General features: G+C 45.6%; 1 protein-coding gene across 4 annotated transcripts; it reads left to right on the forward strand.

Annotated features, from left to right (window-relative positions):
* The first annotated feature begins 1,128 nt into the window (after window positions 1-1,128).
* On the forward strand, window positions 1,129-6,996 carry LOC117861082 (uncharacterized). 4 transcript variants are annotated; one of them, XM_034744552.2, is made up of 4 exons: window positions 1,129-3,857; window positions 4,192-4,274; window positions 5,910-6,143; window positions 6,256-6,996. In XM_034744552.2, the coding sequence occupies exon 1, from the start codon at window positions 1,145-1,147 to the stop codon at window positions 3,563-3,565; it is 2,421 nt and encodes an 806-aa protein (XP_034600443.1). In that variant the 5' UTR covers window positions 1,129-1,144; the 3' UTR covers window positions 3,566-3,857; window positions 4,192-4,274; window positions 5,910-6,143; window positions 6,256-6,996. The 4 variants fall into 4 exon arrangements, with proteins under 4 accessions (XP_034600443.1, XP_034600444.1, XP_034600447.1 ...); XM_034744553.2 differs by lacking the exon at window positions 4,192-4,274; XM_034744556.2 differs by lacking the exons at window positions 4,192-4,274; window positions 5,910-6,143; window positions 6,256-6,996 and adding an exon at window positions 5,020-5,903.
* The last annotated feature ends 17,693 nt before the right edge of the window (window positions 6,997-24,689 follow it).

Consider the following 24,689-nt stretch of genomic DNA (forward strand, 5'->3'; position numbering starts at 1 on the left):
TAATTTATAGTTTAAAGGAGGCAACTACGCAGAGGACCCTCTTGCATTAGCATTACGCAGAGAGCCCCTGGCACGCACTGATGGGCACGAAATCCACCCTGTGCCGCAGTGCCTTATCCATTCGCTATCCTCGCGACTTTTGTCTTCCTCGTGACTTCGCGACCCGCACGACTCTTTCCTCGCACACATTACCTGCGCCGATCCGCTTGCGACCAGCCTCCACCTCGCTGGCACCGGCGAGGTCTGCCCTACTCCTCCACCGCCCCTCCCCTTCTCCCACGCCTCACCAAATTCCCAGCTCCCCTGCGTCATCCCCACCGGACACGCCACCCACGCGGCTGCTGCCGCCACTAACCACTGTGGACACGACGCCCTTGGCACCGACCTAGCCCAACCGGCCTCCTCCACCACCGTGGCGGGTGGCGGCAGCACCGCCCGCCGTTCCGCCCACACCCCACCACTACCGCTGGTCCGGCAAGCCGCCCCCGGCCATCCCTCTAGGTCCAACGAGCATGGAGTTCATCCCACCCCAAAACCCCAAATTCGAACCCCAACCCTAACCTCGCCAGCCTCCACCGCCGGCCGCTCCGGAGCCCACCAACCACCGGAGATGGAGGAGATCGCTGGAGAAAATGAGGCGCTTGATGGAGGAAGTGTTACTTCCTCCTCTTGATTTGTTACTTTTCTTGTTCTTTTTCCTTTTTTATCTTCCTCTCTCCCTCTGATTGTTAAATTGGAAAGGCTGTCGTGATAAGCTTAAATCGAAAGACCTCTTCATTTAGGATTCGCGTAGTTCACAATATGACTCACTTCAAAGTTCAACCAACCCAAAACGTTATATAGCTGTCGAGAGGTAGGCCTTTTGAATCTTGATGACGCGCAAGCCTAAACCACTTCGGATCCGTCTTCTCTCTCTCAAATAAAAAAAATTCGGATCCGTCTCCAACTCAAGTCGCCACGCGCCACCGATCCCCGCCCACGGCACCACCACGCCCTCACGAGACTCGGACGCGGCCCTCTTCCCAGCCTACCGCGCCACGATCCAATCGGCTCCGTCCGTCCTCCCGCGCGCGTAATCTTAACCCTCCATTCGACCTCCCCTTAATTTCTCAAGGGCCTCGCCGCCCACCGTCCGCATCACACCATGAAACCACCACCGCGCCTCCACCCCCGCCGCCTCCTCCTCCTCCTCCGCCGCCGCTTCTCATCCACCGCCGACGCCGCCGCAGATGCTGCAGAGCTCGCCGGCGCGCTCGCTGCTGCGCCCTCGCTCGACGCGAAGCGAGACCTCTCCGCCGTTCTCCGCCGCCTCGGCGGCCGCGGCCTCGCCTCCGCCCTCTCGTCACTCCCGGCGCCGCTCCCCGCCACCTTCGCTCACCGCCTCCTCCAACACGTCCTCTCCGACTCCCCTGCACGTGCCTCCCCCGGCGAGGACCTCCTCACTCCTCGCGTCTCGGCGCTCCTCATCCCCTCGCTCGTCGCCGATCGCGCCGCGCTCCCATCCGCGCGCCGCCTCCTGTCGCGCCTCATCCGCCTCCACCCTCTTCCCATCGCCGCGGCGGCTGTAGCCGACGTCGCCTGCACTGCCACTTCGGACCTACTCATCCATGCCTGCCTCAACTCGCCCGCCCCTCGGCCCCTGTCCCACGCAACTGACGCCTTCCTCGTGCTCTCCACGCGGGGGGCCTCGCCCTCCATCAAGACCTGCAATATCCTTGTCGAAGCCCTGGGCTGTGCTGGCCAACTTGACGCTGCCCGCAAGGTGTTCGACAAAATGCGGGATGGCAAGGCTGTCGGTCCTGATGAGTACACGTACACGGCGATGATTAAGGCACTCTGCAGGGCTGGAGAGGTTGATGCCGCTTTTGTGATGCTTGCAGAGTTGCGGAGAGCTGGGCTGCAGCCAACTGTGGTGACTTACAATGTGCTAATGAATGCACTGTGCAAGAGCGGGAGGGTGGAGGAGGCCTTTCGGTTGAAGGGGAGAATGGTCAAAGGCAGGGTGAGGCCAAGCGTGGTCACATTTGGCATCCTGATCTACGGTCTCGCAAGGGGTGAGCGGTTTGGGGAGGTCGGGGCAGTGTTACAGGAGATGGAAGGTTTTGGGATCACCCCTAATGAGGTTATTTACAATGAGCTAATTGGTTGGCATTGTAGGAAAGGGCACTGCTCAGAGGCGCTTAGGCTGTTTGATGAAATGGTCTCAAAGGGGATGAAACCTACAGCTGTGACTTTCAACTTGATTGCGAAAGCTCTATGCAAGGAAGGGGAGATGGAGCGTGCTGAGCAGATATTGGATGAGATGTTGTTGTCTGGGATGACAGTTCATTGTGGCTTGTTCAATACTGTTATTGCATGGCTTCTTCGAAGGACTGCAAGACCGGACTCGGTGCTAAGACTTATAAGAGAAATGGTTGCCAGATTTGTGAAACCAAATGATGCTTTGATGACAGCTTGTACCCAGGAGCTTTGCAATAGGGGGAAACACTTAGAAGCAGCTGAAATTTGGTTCAAAGTGTTGGAAAAAGGTTTAGGTGTCAGTATTGCAACATCCAATGCGTTGATTCATGGCCTTTGCGAAGGAAATAATATGAAAGAAGCCACGAAGGTTCTAAGAGCCATGATGAATAACAGGGTTGAATTGGATAACATCACATATAACATAATGATCCAAGGTTGCTGCAAAGATGGTAAAATGGAGGAGGCGATACAACTTCGTGATGACATGATCAAAAGAGGGTTTAAGCCTGATCTTTTCACATATAATACTTTCCTATGTGCTTATTGCAATTTGGGTAAAATGGAAAAGGCCCTTGATCTGTTGGATCAGATGAAAAGTGAGGGCCTTAAGCCAGATATTGTGACATATGGCACCTTAATAAATGGTTATTGCAAAGCAAAGGATATTGAGAAGGGAAAGGAATATTTGACTGAATTGACGAAAGTTGGGTTAAAACCAAATGTAATCATCTATAATGCTCTTATTGGTGGTCACTGTAGGAATGGTAACATTTCTGATGCAATTGGTGTTCTTGGCACTATGAAGTCTAATGGTGTACAACCAACTGCTGTAACTTACGGCAGCCTTATGCATTGGATGTGTCATTCTGGTCTTGTTAAAGAGGCCAAGGCCATTTTTGCACAATGTATAATAAAGAACATTGAGCTTGGAGTAATTGGCTATACAATTATGATTCAAGGTTTATGCAAAATAGGAAAAATTGATGAAGCTGTTATCTGCTTTAAGGATATGCGTTCTAGGGATATACCTCCAAATAAATTGACATACACCACTCTGATGTTTGCCTATTGCAAATCTGGCAACAATGAAGAAGCATCCAAGCTTTTTGATGAGATGGTGAGCTCAGGCATTGTTCCTGATAGTGTTTCCTACAATACACTAATTTCAGGGTGTTGTGAGGCGGATTCATTGGATAAGGTGATAGCAATGCCTGCTGAAATGCCCTCAAGAGTTTTCAAACAGGATGGTTGTTCGTACAATCCATTGGTTAATGGAATAACTACACCCTGGTGCCAAAAAGAAGCTGCTTCCAGTGCTGAATGATGTGTAACAGAGGTACCATTGGGCATGACTGCTTTCTGAGACAGGTGTTAAAGTCCAAGTATGAACAGGAAGAACTTGGGAGAATATGTGGGCTCCCAACTTGCCTTCGGTTGTATGGCCTATGCATCTAGGAAACATGCCACTCATGGTTTTTCAACCTTTTACCGTCGAGGACAGTCCAACAGAAGCAGAAGGTTGAACAAAGTTTTGGAAGTGGTAGTATGCATGGTCAACAACCATACTGGTGAGCCATCCGAGGGCACCCACAGAATGCACTTCAGGTTTATAACTGGTATGTACACTCATATCTTTTAAATTTTAATTAGTTATTTGTTTATATTTCTTGTCTAGATCAACCCTGAACTGATAAATTTTGGTTTTATGAAAGACAAACTATTTTTCTGCTGAATAATCATGGCCTGTTTGCTGTTCATGCTAGTGAGTAACTGAAACAGGCTAAATCTTTTCTAGGTAAGTAATTGTTTTGTTTGTGTAGCTTGAGAAAATATTGGAATAATCTTTTTGTCGGCGGGAAATCTTTTTGTGGCTGTCAAGGGTAGAAGTAAAACAAGCATTCAGTCTTAACAGTATTTATATAGTTTGCTTATTGGCACCCATTTATACAGGCCAACATTGGTGAACTAAAACAGCAAGATATCCATGCAGGGATGACAATTAAATAAAATTACTAGGTGCAGGTGATCAAAAAGTAAGAGAATTGTTTCTTCCACGCAATGTTTAGACTATTATTGAAAAAGTAACTGTATTCCATTTTCGTAGGACTGCACCAAATTTGTATTCTGTACTATCATCCATATAAACAACCGAGACGATTCTTGTTGGTTATTCAACCTGTATTATTTAAACTTACACAATTTATAGGACTGTTGCACTTGTTTGCCATACTTACATGTCAGCTCCTTTCACTTGACTGGTACAAACTTTGTTCTGCTATTTTCTTTAGTAAGTTTGAGAGAAGCTCTGCTTGCTATATTCTGGCCAGGGCACAGTTCATACAGGCACCATATGTCTGGCAATTCTTTCATGTGCCACGGCCATGCACATGTTCACTTGGTTACTACCTGTCTTCAGGGGCGGGCTCAGGATTTTGGGAATGGGTATTCAAAATTTTCGAAGGGTGAATTTTTTTACAGCTTAAAGTGCAGATTCATAACACATAATCTAGAAATTGACATCAATATAGATGTACTAAATGATCAATACGACAACATCTCAAATCAGTACTTGCACTATTCTTTCTCTTCATGTTTCAGACTAAAATAAAAATACACAAATTTTAGAGAGTGCTCACTGCCTGCTACTGCCATCACATTGTCATAAATTTCACAAACAATCGCAAATGCTCATCTCAATATGTTGCTGAAGTCGCGTAGTCTGTACAAGTGTTGATGGTTCGATGCCGTGACTTGCTTTGCCAAATTGCCGAAACTCAGAGAGGAGAGGGGAGGTGTAGATCAGCAAAGGAATGGAGCGCTGTGTGTGTGGCTGTGAGCCTGTGATCCAGTGGAGGAAGGGGAATGACCAAATTGAGCTTGTGAGAAAATGAGCTGTTGGGCCAAGACTGCGGTAGAGGAGGGAAGGAGCGGACCAGGCAGGTTCCTATGGGCTTTTTGTAATGTCCTTGGGAATAAATACAGTTTCAGTTGCATAAACTATCTTTATCTGCTTATTTATCTAACATTGTGCTCTATGTGTTTCACTCCCTGACCTTTAATAATCCAAATTTTATTCTGATTGCTTTCTGTTACTGATTTGCTATTCCATTTGTGCTGTCTGCACTACCCCATGAAGCTGCTCTTTCAGCATACATATGGCACTATAGAAATATATTTGGTAGTTTAATCAGCAGTTCCTATGTTAACAGTTCATTAACATGATGCACATGAAGATCTTGAAGAGGTCTAAGATATATGTCAGAAAGTAAAACTAAAACAGAAAAGAACCTTTTTCATGTCATCTTTAGTTGTTAAACAGACAGGAATGCAGAATGGTTTTTCATTATTCAAGAATGAAAACTGAAATAACAGGGCTCAGTCGTCTTTCAACTTCACAATATATTTAGTGATATTGTGCAGCCATTCTCAATCAAACTTTGCATATTGGGTTTATTACCTGTTCACATGAGCTATATGTGTGTATCTTCTTGTTACCAACAACTTGATATGCCTTTGGAGAAAAATGAACTTGTGGCCTCATTAGTGCATGATATCTCTTTTGGTAATCTGTTGTCTGATGAAAACTTCTTATGATGCTTAATTTCATAATAGCAAAGTGATGAGAAGTAAAAACAAGGCTAATATATATTTTTTGTTTGCATGGTCAGGTTTTGAGATTCGTTGATGTATTTCATTCATTAACCTGGAGTATAGCGTGGGCTGTTATGGTCCCACCTATTGCATTGGAGAGGCCAGCTCTTAGTGCTGAACTGCAGAAACATCAGTTCATGTTTGCTACTGAAACCAAGCGTCCAATTTCTCGGGTATCTGCTTCTGTTGTTATTTGGGAGCATCTTAGTGCTAGTGATGCTGTGCAAATTGTCTTAAAGAATTCTGTAACTGTAAGTTCTGATAGGACATCAAAATCTTTTAATTGTTCCTTCATGGAGTACTATGTTTCAATTGCTTACTATAGGTAATTAACTAACACAAACCTTATTCAAATTCGTGCAGGAAATGCCTAATAGATTACTAAAGATTGCCTGTGAAGAAGCCATAGCGAAGAGGCAGTTCAGGTGGCATAAAGCCATTAGAATTATTGTGATTTCAATTTCACAGCAGGGACCAGGGTTAAGTAGCAACTATTCTTTGTCAACATCTAATCCTCCAACCTCGACCAATCTGAGCCTTGGGCCTTGGCAAGCTTATCATACCTCAAGGTTAAAATACCAGATCACTTGGTGTGGGCAGCACTGGTTGCTACTGTAATGCGATGTAACTATTCATGCGCTACTGTAGCAACCGGTATTTTTTGTCTGCCGTCCTGCCAAAGTAGTTTCAGTTGATAGCTAGGCATAAGGATAGTTTCCTTGTTACTCGAGTTTACTTCTTTATAGAATTCAATATGTTGAAGATAAGTAGAGATAGAGTGTGAGGTAAAGTCAAGCAATCCCTATGAAAAGGGACAAGATGTATCCTGTTATTCGTTATGCATCAAGAAGAAATAATTATCTCCAAATCCAGAATTCTCTCAACCCATTCTATACTCTTATATTGACCATCCAATGTTGTAATTCAAGTACGGCCATTCTGTCTGACCATCTTCAGCATGGTAGCATGACATCTTACTAGTCTTTTTGTTGGTAAATTGTAGAGTTGCATATCAGTACAATGTTGTAATAAGATCTCAAAGTTTTGAGAATTAGGGTGAGTTTGTGGTACTATGATTTTTGAGAAACTTATTTGGTTCTGGCTTGTGTGCCTCTGATGGCAGCATTTTTCGTTTCTATTTTTTTTTTGTCCAATTGCTTAACCAGCAACATGTCCATGTCTGACTTAGTATGTCACATGGAAATGTTGTGAAATAGTTCATGATGAACTAAGGAAAAGGATGAAACTGGAATATATACCACAGTACCACACTCACAAACTGAAAGTTAGTTGTGACAAGTCGGGAACTGGGAATATATAATACTCTTTGCAAATGCGATGCATTATTTTCGTCTAACATTACCTTTTATCCAGAAACTTTACTTTCTTCAATATGCTCTCTGTAGTCACAAAAGAGTCATCAACGTGTCACTAACACGTCATTTTGACCACTAATTACTAGTGCACAAAATATTTGCTATGTATAGCAAAGTTGTAATCTGATTAAACTACTTGTCAAGAAAAATCTAGCTATATAATTTTCAGAAGTTTAATTGGATTGACGATCAAAGATTAAACATGTTGACTGAATGCGACCCAAAATAACATTGCCTACTTTGTGACTGGAGGGAGACTCTTTGTGGCTTTTTTCTTTTGGAAAAATGGTGTGCAGTTGTACAGGCCATCAACTACAGCGACGTGTGAGCTCAGGTTTCATGTGATGATGTGAAGAACAGGGATCCCTTAAGGTAATTCATTTTTTGTGGTTGTGAAATTTCTAACTTGTTGTATAGTATAAGCATTTATGTTAGAATTTTGCTCCAACTAGTAAAGTGCACGTGCGGCACACACTTAGGAAAATCATGCTCCATTCACATTAAGTCAAAGACAGGTGCTGTGTGTTGAGCAACACAGTGAGAGCATTGCACAATTGTGGGGAGCTGAACAAAAGGTTTTTTTGTGATTGTATCGTTTTTTGTGATAATTTCAATCCGTAGATTATCAGGTCTTAATTAAAAACAATGTTGAATATATATTTTTTCCCTGATAAATAATTTACATAGCTTCTAATCTTGGTTGCATCAAACAGCTATCAGCACATCAGACCTTGCTAATCTTGTGTTACATTTGGATCTTCCCTATTCATCATATGACTGTGCTGAATTTCTTCCGGGATAAACTGTACAACAAGTACAGTAAGTGTCCTGAAAAAACACTAAAATACAGTTGTTATATACCTGAACTATCAGGTCAAATAGATGTTTGGATCTAATTTTCCATATTGGACTGTCGGGGGTATAAAGAATCAACTGAAAGAGTAACATATAGGAAAATTATGTAAACAATTAAAGTGTGGCAATAACCATGAAACAATTCGCTTCAAAAAAAAAACCATGACACAATTGAACATGCATGCGCGGCACGTGTGGGCTTTATGTTGCTATAGTAGTGAGATAATTTCAAAGAAATAGCCGACGTGCATAGATTCATCTTACCTTTTAGCTATGGTAACGATGTAGCGAGATAAATTCTATCAATGAAATCACATAAACCCATGATTTAAGAAAATCTAAAAAAAATAGCAATACTCAGGAACAAAGGTAGCTGCGTGTTTTAAAAGTGCTGCACGTGTTTTGAAAAAACCTTAAATATTTATGGATCCACCATAGTTGTTGTTCTTAAAAAAACTAATAAGTAAGATTTTTTAATAAATCTAATAAAAAAGTTTATTTTTGTCTTAATATGTGAAATAGCTTCGTGCTAAAGTGTCTCAACTTGCAAAAAGCAGGTAATGACTCATGCAATACGGTTGGGTTCAACCACATGCCGGCCGAACATGCGCTTGTCCCGTAGCCACTTGCATCGCCTGTGACCATGCACTGCTTCGTCGAGGTTGAGGCAGCGGGGATGGAAAGGGCTGCCCTGCTCGGTAGGGAGAGGCGGGTGGCAGTGTAAGCCGCGTTCATCGAACTAGGATGTTTGATACGAGATGCTAAATTTAACGGTGTCGTGTTGGATGTTTAGATGCTAATTAAGAGAACTAATCATGAGTTAATTATGAAACTAATTGCAGAACCCTGTGCTAATTCGCGAGATGAATCTATTAAGTCAATTAATCCATCATTAGTAAATGGTTACTGTAGCACCACATTGTCAAATCATGGACTAATTAGGCTTAATAGATTCATCTCGCGAATTACACTCCACCCGTGCAATTAGTTTTGTAATTAGTTTATGTTTAATACACCTAATTAGCATATAAACATCCGATGTGACGGGTGTTAAACTTTAACACCCTGAAGCCAAATAGACCCTTAGTGAGAGGGAAGGGAGCTAGGGATTGCATGGGCGCCAGCAAGACAGACGGAGACATAGGGTCCTCACTGAGGGCTCCCATATAGGATTTTCTTTGATTGTTTAGTACCATTTACTTGAATTGAAGATTGTAAAATCAGGAGTAAAATTCTAGATGACACTATTAATTATTTACGTACAGTTCGATAATTTAATTTAAAAAGCATATCAAAAATCATTTTCGTTCTCACTTGAGATCTACCCTTCCGTGGTCTATCTCTTCTACTCCAGTCTCTCCTGCCCTATTTACAATGGGTAAATATTGGGTGCAAACCGGGTTTCCGGTGCAAACGTAGAAACCGGATTTTCATCCGTCAAATGCAAAACGTACCGTCCACATGAGATCCCTAGATCCGTAACGTGCGATTAACCCCCACACCCAATTCGGATATTTCACATGTAACATCCTATTTGATAGAACACTTTCACGTCAACCCCTCCTCCCCTCTCTTTACCTTTCTCTTCTGAACGATTCTTCTTCCTATCAAATAAGAAAAATTGGATTCATAGCATCCAAAGGATCAACCTTTGAATATATACCATCAAAATGTTGGCCTCCATCAGCTTTGGTGCCACCGCCATCACCGAGTATTAACGAGTGCCACCACCCTCTGGTTCCGCCCGATGGACGTGCCGCCGCCGCCGGCAGCCTAGCCGCCGTGAGTCCCGACCGCAACTCCTGGAATCAGAGGCATTTCACGGTTCATTTTAATTTAAAATATATAATAAAACATGACAATTAAGATAGTGTAAACCAGACCCGTATATCACCCAGTGCAACTGGGCCGACCGCACCAGGCTCCCAATTTTTTGGAGCCCTATGTAGTCAACGTTTCTTGGTAATTAATTACCGATTGGAATTGCTGCTGATCCCTCCAATATGTCATTTTGCTTGGTAATTTTTGGGGCTGGAGATCTTGATTTGTTTGGTACTCATTTCTAATATACTCACTCCTCGCATCAGGTTCAACCACGAGCATTTTTTTAAGCAATACACGAGCAAAAGTTCCCCCTTTATTGGTTGCCATGAACTTTATCTCATCTTTATTGGTCACCGACAGCCTATTAATTTGTCATGTCTTCTAGAATTAGAAAATATGATTCTGATGATGAAATGTTCAAGAAGAAAAAAGCTCAAATTATTCGCTTAGACTCAAAAGGTTACTCTTGACAGATTTGTTGTTAAAACAATGTAAAACTAACAATATATCGGTAAGGAAGAATCGTCCTTTAGTCCTCCTAACACTTGTGGTAGTTATAGGATGAAGACTATATATACTTTGGTTATTTGCGTATTATAAACCTTCATTGTGCGTTTCGCACCAGGACCTCCAAAACTTAGGTACGGTGTAAACAGGAACATGATGTATCATTGTATTTGCAATGAACATAAAGCATACAAAGCATACAGTAGTATTATGAAACATAAGAATTGAACAATAAAGTTCAAAAAGATATACCCTAAGGCGGGACCAGTTCCGGAGGAACCGAATGCGCCGTTACCTGACATTGATAGTCGAGCTTGTTTGATGTAGTCGTTCAAGAGTTGACGCAGTGTAGAGCTGAAGCAGTGCAGATGCGTCTCCGGGAAGTTGTCGTAGACGAACAGTGAGCAGTCGCGCAGACGCGCTCCCCAAAAACTTGATTGCCCTTCTACTCCTCGGGTGTAGAGTCTCTGGTGAAGAGCGCAGCTTTGGAGGCCTGCTCTTCCGGCAAAGTCTGTGCACACAGATCGCCGGAACGGAGATGACAAAAGCGCAGCACAGCAGTGGACAAACGCTCTGGTGGTCAGTGTTTTCGCGCACGAAAGAATGAGAGGCAGTGAAGCGTCCCCACATTAGCGGAGACTAAATGTGACACAAATATCAGTCCTAGAAGGCTGATAACACATTTATTCAACAGATGGTTCAAAAACCGTACAACTCTCGAAGGAGCGGGCGGGCAAGCCACACCCAAAGGAGAAATAAACCAAGAACGATACAGATCCAAGTTGCAGTCTAGTCGGACTTTAGGTTGCAATCGGAACTAAGCGACAACGGAAGCATTCTGCAAAGACCAACACCACAGGAAGCATTGGGTGCGAAAGAGACCTTCTACTCAAAATCCTCGGCGACGAAGTCCGGGTCTTTCTCTGAAGCAACAAAACAAGGGTGAGTACAAAAGTACTCAACAAGTCCAACCCCATCCACGGAGGGGGATACAATCAAGAATATGCATAGGATATATCAAGGATAAGGCTAAGGTTTATTTGCCATAAAGTTAGGTTTATCAAAACATGAGGGGTTCATTTTTAAAAGGGTTTTCACAAAATATTTTCTTTGGTAACCGAACTAATAAGAGGGGTTGATCCTACACAAAGGATCTAATTTTTAATGCTACTGGACTCCCAGTCCATGGTAGCTGACGGCACAACTACCGAACACCTTTCAGAATTCAACTCACACCATGGAAACCATTCATCACCCAAACACTAGTTATGTGTCCAAGTTGTAACTTGTCCAATGTCGTGGACACGGCTATCCGGATAGGTTTTAACTCTATAGAGGTTGTACACTTTACCCACAAGTAGGGTACCACAGCACGATCACCTTAGTGTCGGTGCAGATCCTAACAAAGCCATTACCCACCTTAGCTAAGACTGACTAGCCAACATAGAAGCAACCAAGGGGTTAACGACCTTCCAACGAGGTCCTAACCGGGATCTAAGTTCACAAAGTTTTTAATCCTTCTCCATGGCCTCCCATTGCTCACCAGCTCTCCTGATGGCTAACAAACCAGCTAGTGGGATTTATGCTAAGCCATCGCCCACACAACGGTCGAGTGGTTGCACGATAGTGGGTTAGGCAAGATGGCACATCAACTCGGTCCTTAACTGTGATAAGATGGATATCTCCCAACCTTGCTCAACCACAAAGGTACAAGCCCAACTGATTGGCATTTCACACAAGAAACACCCATCCATCTCATCTAAGCATTTCCTTCCTTTATTTCTAAAAACCCATTTTCTCATTTGAAAACACTCACACATTTATCCTTTAAATAAACCATTGTAGTCATGATTGAATTGAGTAACAAGGTCCTAAGCATTGTAGCAGTGATTATCATACAAACAGAGCAAATCATATTTAGAGATAATTATAGGACAATCAAGGAATGTTCATAACAATCAAGGGGTGGCTATCCAACCGTGTTTCAACAATAAAACAATATGCAATTTTGTAAAATAGGCCAATAGATTATGTTTGAAAAACTAGGAATAAATATGCATCAAAGGGTAAGATTGGACTTGCCGTCCTCGTAGTTGGCTGGGAGTTCTTGCTCGTGGTGTTGGTCCTTGGGCTCGGGCTCGCTGTCAAATTCCTCCTTGTGCTCTTCCTCGGGTACTCCGCGATCTACAACACACATAATCGGGCACACAATAAATAAAAGAAAATTAAAGTTTTACCCGTTGAGCTTCGAACAGAGAACGCGAACGGAAAATAGAAGGAATGAGTATTTTCATGAAATTTGGATATGACTTGGTGGAAGTATATTGGAGGATGACGTGGTCGAATTTGGGATTAATTGGAGGAAATTTGGCGCGTGAAATGACGAGATAACCGTGTATTTAGGGGTTAAAACAAAGCTTTAGGACTAAACTGCGAGAACCAGAGACTTGTTTGTAACGATTCTTTGGGAGGTGGAAGGGTATATCTGTGAGACATCTTTGAGAGAGGTGGGAGGGTTATTCCGCGAATAAAAAGAAGTAGGGGGTTAGATCAAAATTGGGGGGAGGGTTTCTTCTTCTTCTTCCTTTGAACCGTGACTTAGAGAGGAGAGAGGAGGGGCAACCGGTGGCGGGCGGCCGGCCATGGCTCGCCGACAGCGAGATTGGGCGGCGGGGGAAGGTTGCCCCTTACCTTGGGCGGGTGGTGACGGGATAGGGGCGCCGGCGACAGCTTGGCGAACTGGAGGCGGCGGTGGTGTTGGCAGCGCTTCTGGTAGCGGTGGAGATGGCGTTTGGCGCGGGGAGCGGGTGAGCTTCGTGGTGGAGTTGAGGCTCAGGCACTGGCCCTTTTATAGTGGCGAGGGGGAGGAAATGATGAACGACCAACGATGTGGGGGCCGAGTCCGGCGAGCTCGTGGTGGCTGGTGGAGGTAGGGGCTGAGGTGCCGCCACGGCGAGCAGCGCCGGCGTCGGTGCCGGGCGCGCTACCGCGTGTGCAGGGGGGCCGGCGTGGTGGCAGGGGGGGCGCGGCAGCGAGGCAAGGAGGGGCCCTGGGGGCGCTGGCCGTTGCGGCTAGGAGGGAGGAGGCAAGCGCCGGCCAGGGGCCAGGGGCTTGCGTGCGGTGCAGAGAGAGAAGGTCGGTGTGCCCAGCCAGGAAGGAGAGGAAGGAAGAAAGAAGAAGGAAGAAAGGAAGAAGAAAGAAGGAAGAAAGAGAAGGAAGAAAAAGAAAATTGGAGAAAGAGAAAAAAAGAAAGGGAGAGTCGGTGGTGATTGCGTAATGTGGTTGGAGCACGCGCGGCGGTTTGTCGACCGGCACACAGCGAGATTTGCGGAGAGGATAAAAAGGAGGGTCGTCAGCTTTGGGTGCCGAGATGGCAAAATCGCTGGGGAAGATTAGATTTTCAGGAGCTCAACGGTTGAAAGATTTTGAAAATAATTTTTAGTGGGTGATTTAAGTTGGTGATTTTTACGAATGTTACAGTCAGTCTCTCTCTTATAGGTAGCATAAGACCTTTGGACACCCAGGTTAATGCAGCAAATAAAATTGTCAGTTTCTAGTAACTGCCAGCCCTTAGTAGTCGTCTGTTATTGGTCATTTGAATCGTCAGTTACTAGTCACTGGATGAGTCTTCAGTTACTGGTCATCATCGCTCGCTCGCTTCGGCGAGCGAGCGCGCGCGTGGCATCCTACTATCCCTCTATCAACTTCTCAACAGGTGCAGCACAGCTTCACCATATAAGTTGGTTAGGGACCCTCTTAACTTCCAAGTTAGTTTTATTTTTTTTAACTACCACCACTAACGAGCTTTGGAATTTATTTGATTAATTAATCAATTGGACCTGCCCAATTATTACAACTCCCCCGCCTGCTCCTCACTTCCTGTTCTACACCTCTATGTCTTCGCTTCTCTCCGTTTCCCACCTCACCAGCCGGTCCCTGATCCTGCTCATGCCGCCCCGTTGATTCGCCCTTGCACTTGCTGGTACCATCTCCCTGGCCGCGAGTACCTCTTGCATACTCACTTGCAAGATTGACTCTTTTGCTTGCTGCTTCTATTTTAGTTTTTCATTGACCTTGCAAGCATTAATCTGCTGCTCCTTCATGCTCTTCCTCCCTGGCCTTCCCTCGTCGCCCTTCCCAGGTACACGTCCGCCATAGCTGAGGTGCCCCGACCCCTGTCTTCTCGGCGAGCAATGGAGCAAGCACGCACAAGCAGCACCACCATTCCTCTGTGCTTAATCCCCCTCACGCAACGCAAGCATCAATCTCCTCCCGGCCCTCCCTCTCTCCTACCTGTCCATTTTTTCCCCAGCGAGATGCAAAGAAGCTGCAAGCCATGTGGTGAAGCGGTGGGGAGCGCACGACACTCAGATAGCGACGGCGGCAGCAAAGCTAATGGAAAACAAAACAGAGTGCTGCATAGCTAACGTGGCCATCTTTTGATGGTAAATATCTGAACTAGAATCTTTTGATGGTATATATCTAAAGGTTCTTCGGATGCTATGAATCCATTTTCTCATCCAAATATTGTTGCTCCTCTCCATTCACCGCCCGCCATGCCTCGCACCCACCGCCAAGTCATACCACTCTTGAGTCCAAGGCAGCAGCCGCACACAAGGCGGTGCGGGGGCAGTGTGAGTCGGCCATCACGCTCATTGCGACATGCAGAAGCTGCGGAAGAAGACACGCTTCTTTGCCGTGCTGTCGCGCTCGACGAGGACATCCGGCGCCTATAGGCAGGCCCATCCCTGAGGGGGCCGCGGGGCGGGGATTTGCCGCTGGCGTCTCGAAGATGTCCGTCACCCGAATGCCATCACACCGGGATGCCGATTCACCGAGCCCACCCTCGTCAGTCCTTGAGACTACGACTCCGTGAGTTCTTCGTCATTGCCTCGTTGGCTTTTTTATCATCGATCCGCGACGATCACCATCTATCAATCAACAGTCTCGACCCTCTCTCTACTGATCAGTTCAATCATAACTATACTGTTATACAATTTTATTAATTTTTGGCACCATCAAATAGGATATTTAACTATTTGTCATTCTTACTATTGGCGCTAAAAGTTAGCCGATTGACTCTGAGCGTCGGACACACGACCCGGGAGAATCTGCTTAGCTCCTGTTCGGGTGATCGTCCTGGTACAGTTCGCATGGCGTGCCAGCCAATCTGACCTGTTGATTGGCAAGGAAGAAACGTGTCAAATTCCAGGGGTTGCGATCAGCTAAGGTTCCGATCTCGAGGTAGCGTATCAGCGAATCGGCCGATTTGCTATAACAAGATAATCGGCTATGATACAGCCGATAACTACACAACAATTATAAAGAAAACTACTGGAGTAAACTAGACAACGCTACAAGAGCAACACTTGAGAATAGGTCTAATCGGCTATGCAAGAATAATAGATGAAGATAATGACAATCAAGCAGAAAGTTCTAATCTCAAGCTGGATAACTGGTGATAAAACTAGAACGACAGGTAAAACCTAGGATTCTAGTAAATATCGATAACTGGTGAATAAATCTAAATAAAACGACAACGATGCGCCCGAAGTTAAAGCTTAGATATTACTCGATAAACAGAACTTACAGAATCGGTCGGAGATTGTGTCGATGCAGCCCTGCCAATCCGTATGAACTCGTGAAAGAAGAAAAGTATTGGCGAAGTCGCCGACTTGAAAGTAAAGTAGGAGGAAATAATAGATTGTTGTATTGATTGATGTCTTGTTTACAGATCTCTATAGGTGGCTATTTATAGCCTGTTACAACCAACTTCTTAACCGACTAGGATCTATCTCTAATTCTAAACAAAAACAAATATTTACAAGTACAACTCGTATCGGATTTGGTCATTGCACTCCCACGGGCCAATCCCCCTTCATCTTCTCTTTCTGATCCACTTTAAGCCCATATTGGTCCAACTGCTCCAACCTTCCAATTGGCCGATCTCTACCAACTCTATCGACCAGAACACTGTAGCGCTAAATCGGCCGATCTCCAACTGTAGCACCAATAGGCCGATTTCCAATAGTGACTTCTCATCTTGCCACATCAGCCAATCCTTTCCTTCTTGACGCCGATTCCATACGTGTCAAAATCTGGCGTCAACACATGCCCCCCAGTTTCGGAGTAAAACATAATCTTTACTTCAAAATTCCTTTCAGCTTCCCTTCTGAAACAAACGCATTAAAGATATCCTTCCGTTTCGCGGTCTTATGCCTGATGATTGCAATCTTTTCGAAACGGGCGCCTGAGACAACCACTCCCCCAAAAATCGTGTAGACGGCACGGTAAAAATCCCGCCTTTACCCTCTTCTCGGACCATCCTTAAATACCAGCACGTCCCGCACTTTTCTTCACAAGCCAATAACTTCCTTTCTTGGCGCACTAGTTTCATCTCCTCCAGCGCCTCCTTAGTTTCCAATCTCCTCCTCCGGCGACTCGTTTTCATCCACATTCCACACCATCTCCCCAATGGCGACGCCATCAGGAACTTCACCAACACCAGAGATCCCGGCGGCGGCTCCAGGGGTGGCGGAAGCAGCTCCATCGGCGGTGGCAGCAGCTTCGTCGGTGACAGAGGTCCCACTAACATCTTCGGCGATTGTAGCTCCACCAGTAGTTCCGCCAGTCACGATGACCTTCATCCCAGAGGTATTTATTGGAACTTTTCCTTTTTACCGTCCAAACATCTTTTTAGATCTATTCTTAGCTCTTCTCTCTTTACCTTTTTAGGCGGTTAGGCACCAAATCACCATTCGCCTTACCAAAACTCCCGGTCTCATCTGTCTAGGCCCTATGGGAAACCCAGATCCAACTGATTTAATCAACTTGGAAACCCATAGGATTCCATTTAAGCAGTCGACCATGGATTTAGATCATTGGTCAGGCACTTTTAGATCATGGCCGAATGAAACCCCCGGCTGGAAAGAGTGGTATCAAAGGATAGCCAATTCTAAGAGGGTTCAATGGGATGAACGAAAAATCGGCTAGTGCATCGACTTGTCCTTGTCCTAGATGGAAAGGAATGAACCCTTACTGATGGCGTCTTCCTATTTTTGGTCCGACGCCCTCAACGCGTTTCTCTTCGGACATGGGCCCATGAGCCCCACTCTGGCCGATGTCGTAGTGTTGACCGTCCTTGACATCTCTTCTCTTGATACCCCTTTCCGCTATTTGATCAAGCCGACCCATGGGATAGAAACAAAAGGAATCGGCGGGTGGAAGGGGTTCATCAGAAACAACATGAGGATCGGGACAGTCACGGAGAGGGAGTACGCAACCTTCTTGATGATGTGGCTGGAGAAACACCTCTTCTGCGGCAGAGTAGTTGGTCCATCTTCCAACACACAGGCTTTAGCCCAAGCATTATCAATAGGAGCTTCTATTCCTCTCGGGAAACACCTGCTGGGATCAGCCTATCACATGCTGCATCAAATCGGAGTCAAATTATCCAAGGGAGAGCCGATTGGAAATCCAGGTGGCCCCTAGTGGTTCATCAATCTATGGCTCAATTTGTACATGAGCAAGATCTCGCAGCAACGGGTGGAGCACATGGCTTTCCCCAACATTGAATCGGCGGAAAACCCCACCGTATGGCGTCGGTGCACCTCCTTCGGTGAAGCAGCATCGGCTTTCTCTGGTTGCCAGTTCTCCGCCACCAAGGTAGCCGAATACTTCAGATGTTTCTATGACAGCTTCAGTGAGGAGACCACCAGCTGGTTCCCGTACCAGAGATCAGAACCACTTTTTGAGCTCCCCCTTGCTTTGACTCGATGACCAACACTTTTGACGATGAGCTCACGGATGATTTGATTAAGCTAGGGATCTTACCGGCAAATTTTTTCTCAGGGAAGGACGCCCCTACTTATAAGTTTTAGAATCCATCCGTTGCGGCACGTCATTTCGGCTTGGGTCAGCTGCTGATTTATGCTTTCTTCGCCGGTCGTGCAAAATTCCGGGACGAGCTCACTAAAGGTCTCAACTATAGTCGGCTGTACGACCGGGTGCCTGATTCCAGTACCATTGACTTGACCAATTGGATAGTGGCCCCTTTTACTGTCCAACAGTTCAAGCTATGGTGGGTAGAATGGAAATAGCGGGCCTGTTCGCTTCAGCTTATTCAGCTAGCTTATCAGCCACAAAACAGTATTTTCCTCTCACAACAAATCAGCCGTTTCGGCTTTTCAGCCGGCTTATAAGCTGAAGCAAACAGGCCAAGCATCTCTTCTGTGCCTCCCCTGCGATATACTGCAACATCCTGGACCTCGACAACATTGACCCGAACGCAGAGGTACCATTTTTTCTCAGCCGATTTTGATGCCTTTTCCTTTTTCATACCACTAACTCTCATTTTTCTTACAGTCTGAGAGTCGAATCCCTCCAAGACGCAGCTGGAGCGGTCGGCTGATAGAGGATTGTTATCCGTACACAAAATTCCCCCTTATTGGCTATCACGTTGTGGCGGAACCGCCCAACTTAAGCTGGTTTAAGTGCGCCTAATCGCTGTCGGAACAGCAATTATCCGAAACGCACCTAAAACAGCATAAGTCCGGTAGTCCGTCGAGTGTCCCTAGGACTCCTCGAAGGATCCACGGCATGTCTCATAACCATACATCAGGATAATATCCGCGATGGGATAATATCAACAAACATTACATTTTTACATATATATAAAAGGTACGAGTTATTACAGGACATAAGTTGAAACAAACTTAGTGATGCAGTGTTAGACAAGCTCTAAGATTTAAACATAAATAGTTCAGGAGAAGATGCGCAAGTAGAACTTTTCTCTAGGGTATTGTGAGACTCAGGTCAATACCCTAGGGCTTCGGGGTCTCCTCCTCTGTAGACTCCTATGGAGCTTCTGAAAGATAGCCACAAGGGGAAAACCCTGAGTACGGGGTACTCAGCAAGTCTTACCCGACTAACCAATATAATAGTTTTCTTTGGAATGCATGCTAGCATTTGGGGTGTTTGGCTAACATAGCTTTTGCTGAAAAGCTTACTATGAGTAATGCCTTAGTTTTATCTTTTATTTGGGTTAAGTCATTACCTAACCATTCTAAATGATAACAGAAGTAAAAACAACCATAGTTGTGAAATCATACATTAATTGATAACAGAAGAATACATATTGCATGAATTAATACTACGATGCTCAACAGTGATCAAGTGCATTCATAACCGAGAATTGCGGCGATCCGGATCTAATTACATCCTGCAGGAGAGTACCCTGATCACCAGCGTTATACGACTGTCCAGGTCGTATTTAACAACCTCTCGATTAGCAAAACTCAATGACTAGGAATACAACTACCCGGACCCAGGGATGCACCCCCACATGGGACCCCACGTCTGGCCCGATCAACATGTGAGTTTCAGGCTACACCCCTGCCACTCTCCAGCACGTCAAGCGCGGGTACGAAGTATTCCTGATCATAGATTTTACTAACCTACTGGGCTTTACTGGTCCCATACCCATTAAGTGATCAGATGCTTATCACTTGATCAAAGGTTAAGACAACGAATCGGGCCTTAACCAAATTAATCTAGCAGACAGAACTATATCTCTAGCTTCTGTCCGTTTTCACTTTCCAAGTTATCTTCCATAAGCAACATGTATGAAAAAGTTTTCCTTAAGGTTGGTAAACCAAGCATGTAAGCAAGTAAGCAATTCTAGACTTGGGTATCTTCTAAGGTTTGAACAAGTGGCAAAGATGTCCTTAAAATAAGGTATGATCATACACAAGAATAGGTTTCAAGCAACTCCTAGACTTAGTGCATACATAAAGCAAATAACCTATAATAAGTCACATGAAATAACGACTCCAAAATAGATAGGTATAAATGCACCGGGGCTTGCCTTGTTCGCTAAAAAGATTAGTAGACTCTGACGGGTTGGCTTCACAGGGAACTAACTCAAACACTTCTTCGGACTCCGAAGGTCCTTCTGAAAATTCCCAATATACTCCTTCCGGTGCTTCGGGATCTATGGCATAATATATGCAGGGGTTAGAAATGCAAAATTTTGAATAACAGACTATACAACTTTCCTTCATGATAAAGTTGCAAGCCAACAAGGACTATATGACTTATCATGATAAAGTTGCAAGCCAACACACAAAAATCCAAAAAGATTAACCTACAATTTTATTTTTCTTATTTAACCCTCCTTATAGCTTTTTCTTTTATTTTTAGAAAAAGTTATAATTATTTTCTAACTTAAAAATCTAATTTCCTATGAGTTAAGAATTATTTGTGATTAAGAAGGTGTTATTCATATTTTATTCATTTTATAAATATTAAGTATTTATTTAATTACCTTAAAAGGAAGGCATTAAATAAATACCCGAATTTTTATTATTTTTCTAGGGTGTAAAAATTTTAATGCATAAAGGAAAATAAAACAAGCCAAACAAAATTGGTTTTACTAATTTTGGACACTCCTATAAATTTCTGTGATTAAAATGGTGTAAAACGGATTTAAACTAATTATTTTTCTAAAGGAATCTAAATTTTTCCCGAAAATCACCCGGGAAACTTTTCTTACTCAGCCCCTCTCTACCTTTTCTCACGCGCACTGGGCCCCACGGTGCGGACCCACCGAAACACTGCTCCACTGACCCGCCGGCCTTATTCTCCCCTTAACGGGCCCCGTGGGCCGTTTTCTTTTTCTTTTTTCTCCTCCGGCCCGACACCGGCCCAACGGCCTTCTTTCTTTTTCCTCCTTTCTTACGCGAACGCGGCCTGCTTCACTGGGCCTCCGGCCCTTTTCTTTTACGGTCGACCGCGCGTGCGTCACTGGGCCTCAAGGCCGCGGCCCAGCAACCGCCCGCGCCCGGCCTGCCTGCTTCTGCTTCCCCCCTTCTCTCGACTGACGCGCGGGCCCAGCTCCAGCGCCTTCTCCTTCCTCCCGCCAAAACGCACCCGTGACAGGGGGCGGCGCGGCTCGCCGGACGGTGCCCTCCCGGCGGCGGGACTAGGCCAAGACACCACCTCTACACCTTTACGCACCCGTGCGCGGTGATAGCTCCCCGGGGGATGACCGGAGCCATCTCCTCCACGTCGACGGGCGGCGACTCCCTCGGTCAGTCGTGGTTACTCACGACGACGGCTCACCCGACTCAAACAGCTACCCTTACACCATCCTAGGACCCTAAGGACTCGACTACGACTACTCAAGAAGGAAGAGAAGCAGCACGAGGTGGTGCTCACCGTGAGCGGGCGGCGCGACGGCGGCGGACAGAAGCAACGGTGAGCACGGTTACTTTGGCATGGATGTTGGACAACAACTGGTTTGGAGTGTAGCTGGGGTGTCTGTGGGGGAGTGGACGAGAGGAATCGACGGGAGGCGAGACGTGGCTGTGGAATTTTGCTCGGCGGCGGTGCTTGACAGAGGAGGTGCTGGCGGCGGTAAAAAGGACGGCGGTGAAACGGCGGCGCGGGAGCAGTAAATATATGAACGGTTTACCGTGCGCATGGATGCCACCGTGGTCTACCCCTAGGCTTGCGTGGTGAGGAGGTGGCCTAGTCGTCGTGCTGGCGGGCGACCGAGAGCGGCGGCGGCGACACGTCAAGCTCGGTTCTGCTGTTCATCCCTTCGCTGACTTCTGACGCCCAAAGTTCAGAGCCTCCCCACGGTAGAATTTCAATCCAACGGTGCTCCGGTGTCCTAATCAATGTTGTAGATAATCTCGAGCTTTTCAATCTGTCTATAAACCTTTGTCCGAGATAATCATCAAAAAGTCTTCGAATTTTAAATTTTCTCGGGCAAATGTCTGAACCCCTTTTATCCTTTCATTCAGTTTCGTCAGTTACCGACAGTGACATTAGTCTCACTTGGTGATTTGATTTAGTGATCTAATTCCTCTTCTTCCAGTCCAACTTCTCTCCATTGATGTTCTACAACATCCCAGGGTTCCATTTTGCTCATGAACATGTACACCTTTTAATCTACATTCCTCTGAAATCAACCCCAAAGTCGACCATATAGTGTCATCTTCAGACTTAGTCATTTTCAGTATGGCAGTCACCTGTGACAATGTGCTGACTTTGAGCTCAAATTCGAAATTGTTCCCTTCCATGTTCCTGGCCAACAACACCCAAATCTTGTAGTCCAAAGTTCATACTTCAATATGGTATAGTTGTCCTGGTGCACTTATTTGGAAATCTTGCAGAATTCAATTTTGAAAACAGACTCTGCTGCTGTTTTTCTGAACTCCTATTTTCAGACGGTGAACAGTAAACACCCTTTTCTTTTTCTTTTCTCTGATTCCTTTGAGATAATTAGCACCATTTCAGTTCCGAATTTTTGATACTTAAGTTCTAAACACTCTTACACTTGTATTCCATATTTTTGACAGATTTTTCTGAATTTCAAATTTGAAATTCAAATTTCGACCAAATTTGACCCGAATTTGATTTTCGGCCAATTTCTTTTCCTTTTCTTCTTAATTTGCTTTTAATTCTTTGAAGTCATTTAGATGACTAGATTGGCAGCTATTACACACGCCCCCTCCGTTGATGACATCACTGGCCGATTGAAGTAGACGCCGAGGAAAATCGTAAAGAAGACAAGCCGCCGAGTGCGTGCCCGTATGGAATCGGCCGATCCACCGACGGCTGCATCAGTGGAAACTTTGGCTGCGCTGACTCTCCCGGTCATCGAGGAGGTTGACCCTCAAGTTGCTACAGAAGCTGGAACAGCTGCCGCATCTCTGCTATTAGAAGCCTTTCAGGTAACCTTATATTCACGTCCTCTTGAGTATACTCCCGATACTGAATTTTTCCTTATATTAGGCTACACAAATTGGCCCGGTGGCTTCAGAGCAATCGGCAGCGCCCCAAGTAGAAACCGGAGCACTAGTGCTTCCTCCCACTGAGGTACAAAATCTCTTAACTCAACTTTTTAATACTTGATCAAAAGCTTGACTGATGCTGATGTAGGCCCTTGAGACGCCAACTGCACCTTCTCAACAGCCATCGGCTAGGGAGACTTCTCGAGAGGCCGGCCCGAGCAGAGCGCTAATAATTGTCGAGTCCTCCTCCTCTGATGAGCCAGTAGCACCAGCTCCTGAACCAAGGGCAGCACTCCCGCAAGTACAAGTGGAAGAAATCCGCCTCAAAGAAGTAAGAGATCTGTCACCCGAATCGGCCGATTTCCTATTACCATCGGCTAACTTATTTTTCTTATACTCACTCCTTTGCAGGAACAGGACACTCCCAATAACAGCCTCTTCTCTTTTGCGGTCGTGCTTTCTGATGATGAGGAGGTTGCTTCACATCAAGTTACCCTGAGCTCAGTCCCTGATGATGTCCGCGCCAAGCTTGAGAGCATACGGACCCTCCTTCAAGAAGACATCGGTCGATTGGTGGAGGACGCCTCGCTGATTCGGCAGCTCTTCAGTGATGTCAGCGGCCGAGTCCCAGAAGAGGTGGAAGAAGCCCTGGCGCCCACCGCATATATTGAGTCGATGCGGATCCCAGTGTCAGGGCTCTGCGCCATATGGTCGATCGTGCCAAGCTGACCAAAGCTCGTGAGGAGGAAGACACGTACAAGCACCGGGCCCAAGAGGTACACCACCGGATCCATTTCCTTGAGAATTCCTGCTCGGATATTGTTGGTACTATAGATCGCCTCAAGTGCCGAAGGGCGAAACTTGCCAAGGAGATGGAGTGGGTGACCAAGGAGATAGCCATTGAAGAGAAGAAACTCCAAGATCTCCCCTCCGTTATCGCCGATCTAAAGCAAGAGAGGCAACACTTTGCCCATGAGGCCCTCAGACTTCATCGCCACATGCCAGAGGTCTCGGGATCGGTGGACGACCACCGGCGAGTTCTAGACTCGGCTGATCAAGTTAGGCGACGAGCGATTGTGGCCATTAATGCCCTTCTGGGATGAACTATAAAAGTACTGGCCGTTTTGTAAGAACATTAATATCTTTTGACCGTTTGACGTACGAATTCAATCTTGACCCGTCCTTCGTGGCGCCCTTTCATTTATTACCCTTTTTATTCTGATGGGATGCGTCTTACCCAACCTTCACCCTCTTTTCTTTCTATAAGTACCAGGACCCGTATTGCTTCCAAGGGCACTCGCCTTATTCACCCTTTTTCCCCTCTGATAGTTTTTCCCATCAGGCTATTTACCAAGATGTCTTATTCATCCTCCTCCTTCTCTTCCTCTTCCGTCAACCAGGTACGGGATTTTTCCTATATTCTTTCTTCTCCGAT

Source organism: Setaria viridis, chromosome 6 (assembly GCF_005286985.2).
Source record: "Setaria viridis chromosome 6, Setaria_viridis_v4.0, whole genome shotgun sequence".
Classification (NCBI taxonomy): domain Eukaryota; kingdom Viridiplantae; phylum Streptophyta; class Magnoliopsida; order Poales; family Poaceae; genus Setaria; species Setaria viridis.

What these genes read in the sequence shown, in the direction of transcription:
- LOC117861082 (XM_034744552.2), top strand. Translation starts at nt 1,145, where the DNA reads ATGAAACCACCACCGCGCCTCCACCCCCGCCGCCTCCTCCTCCTCCTC.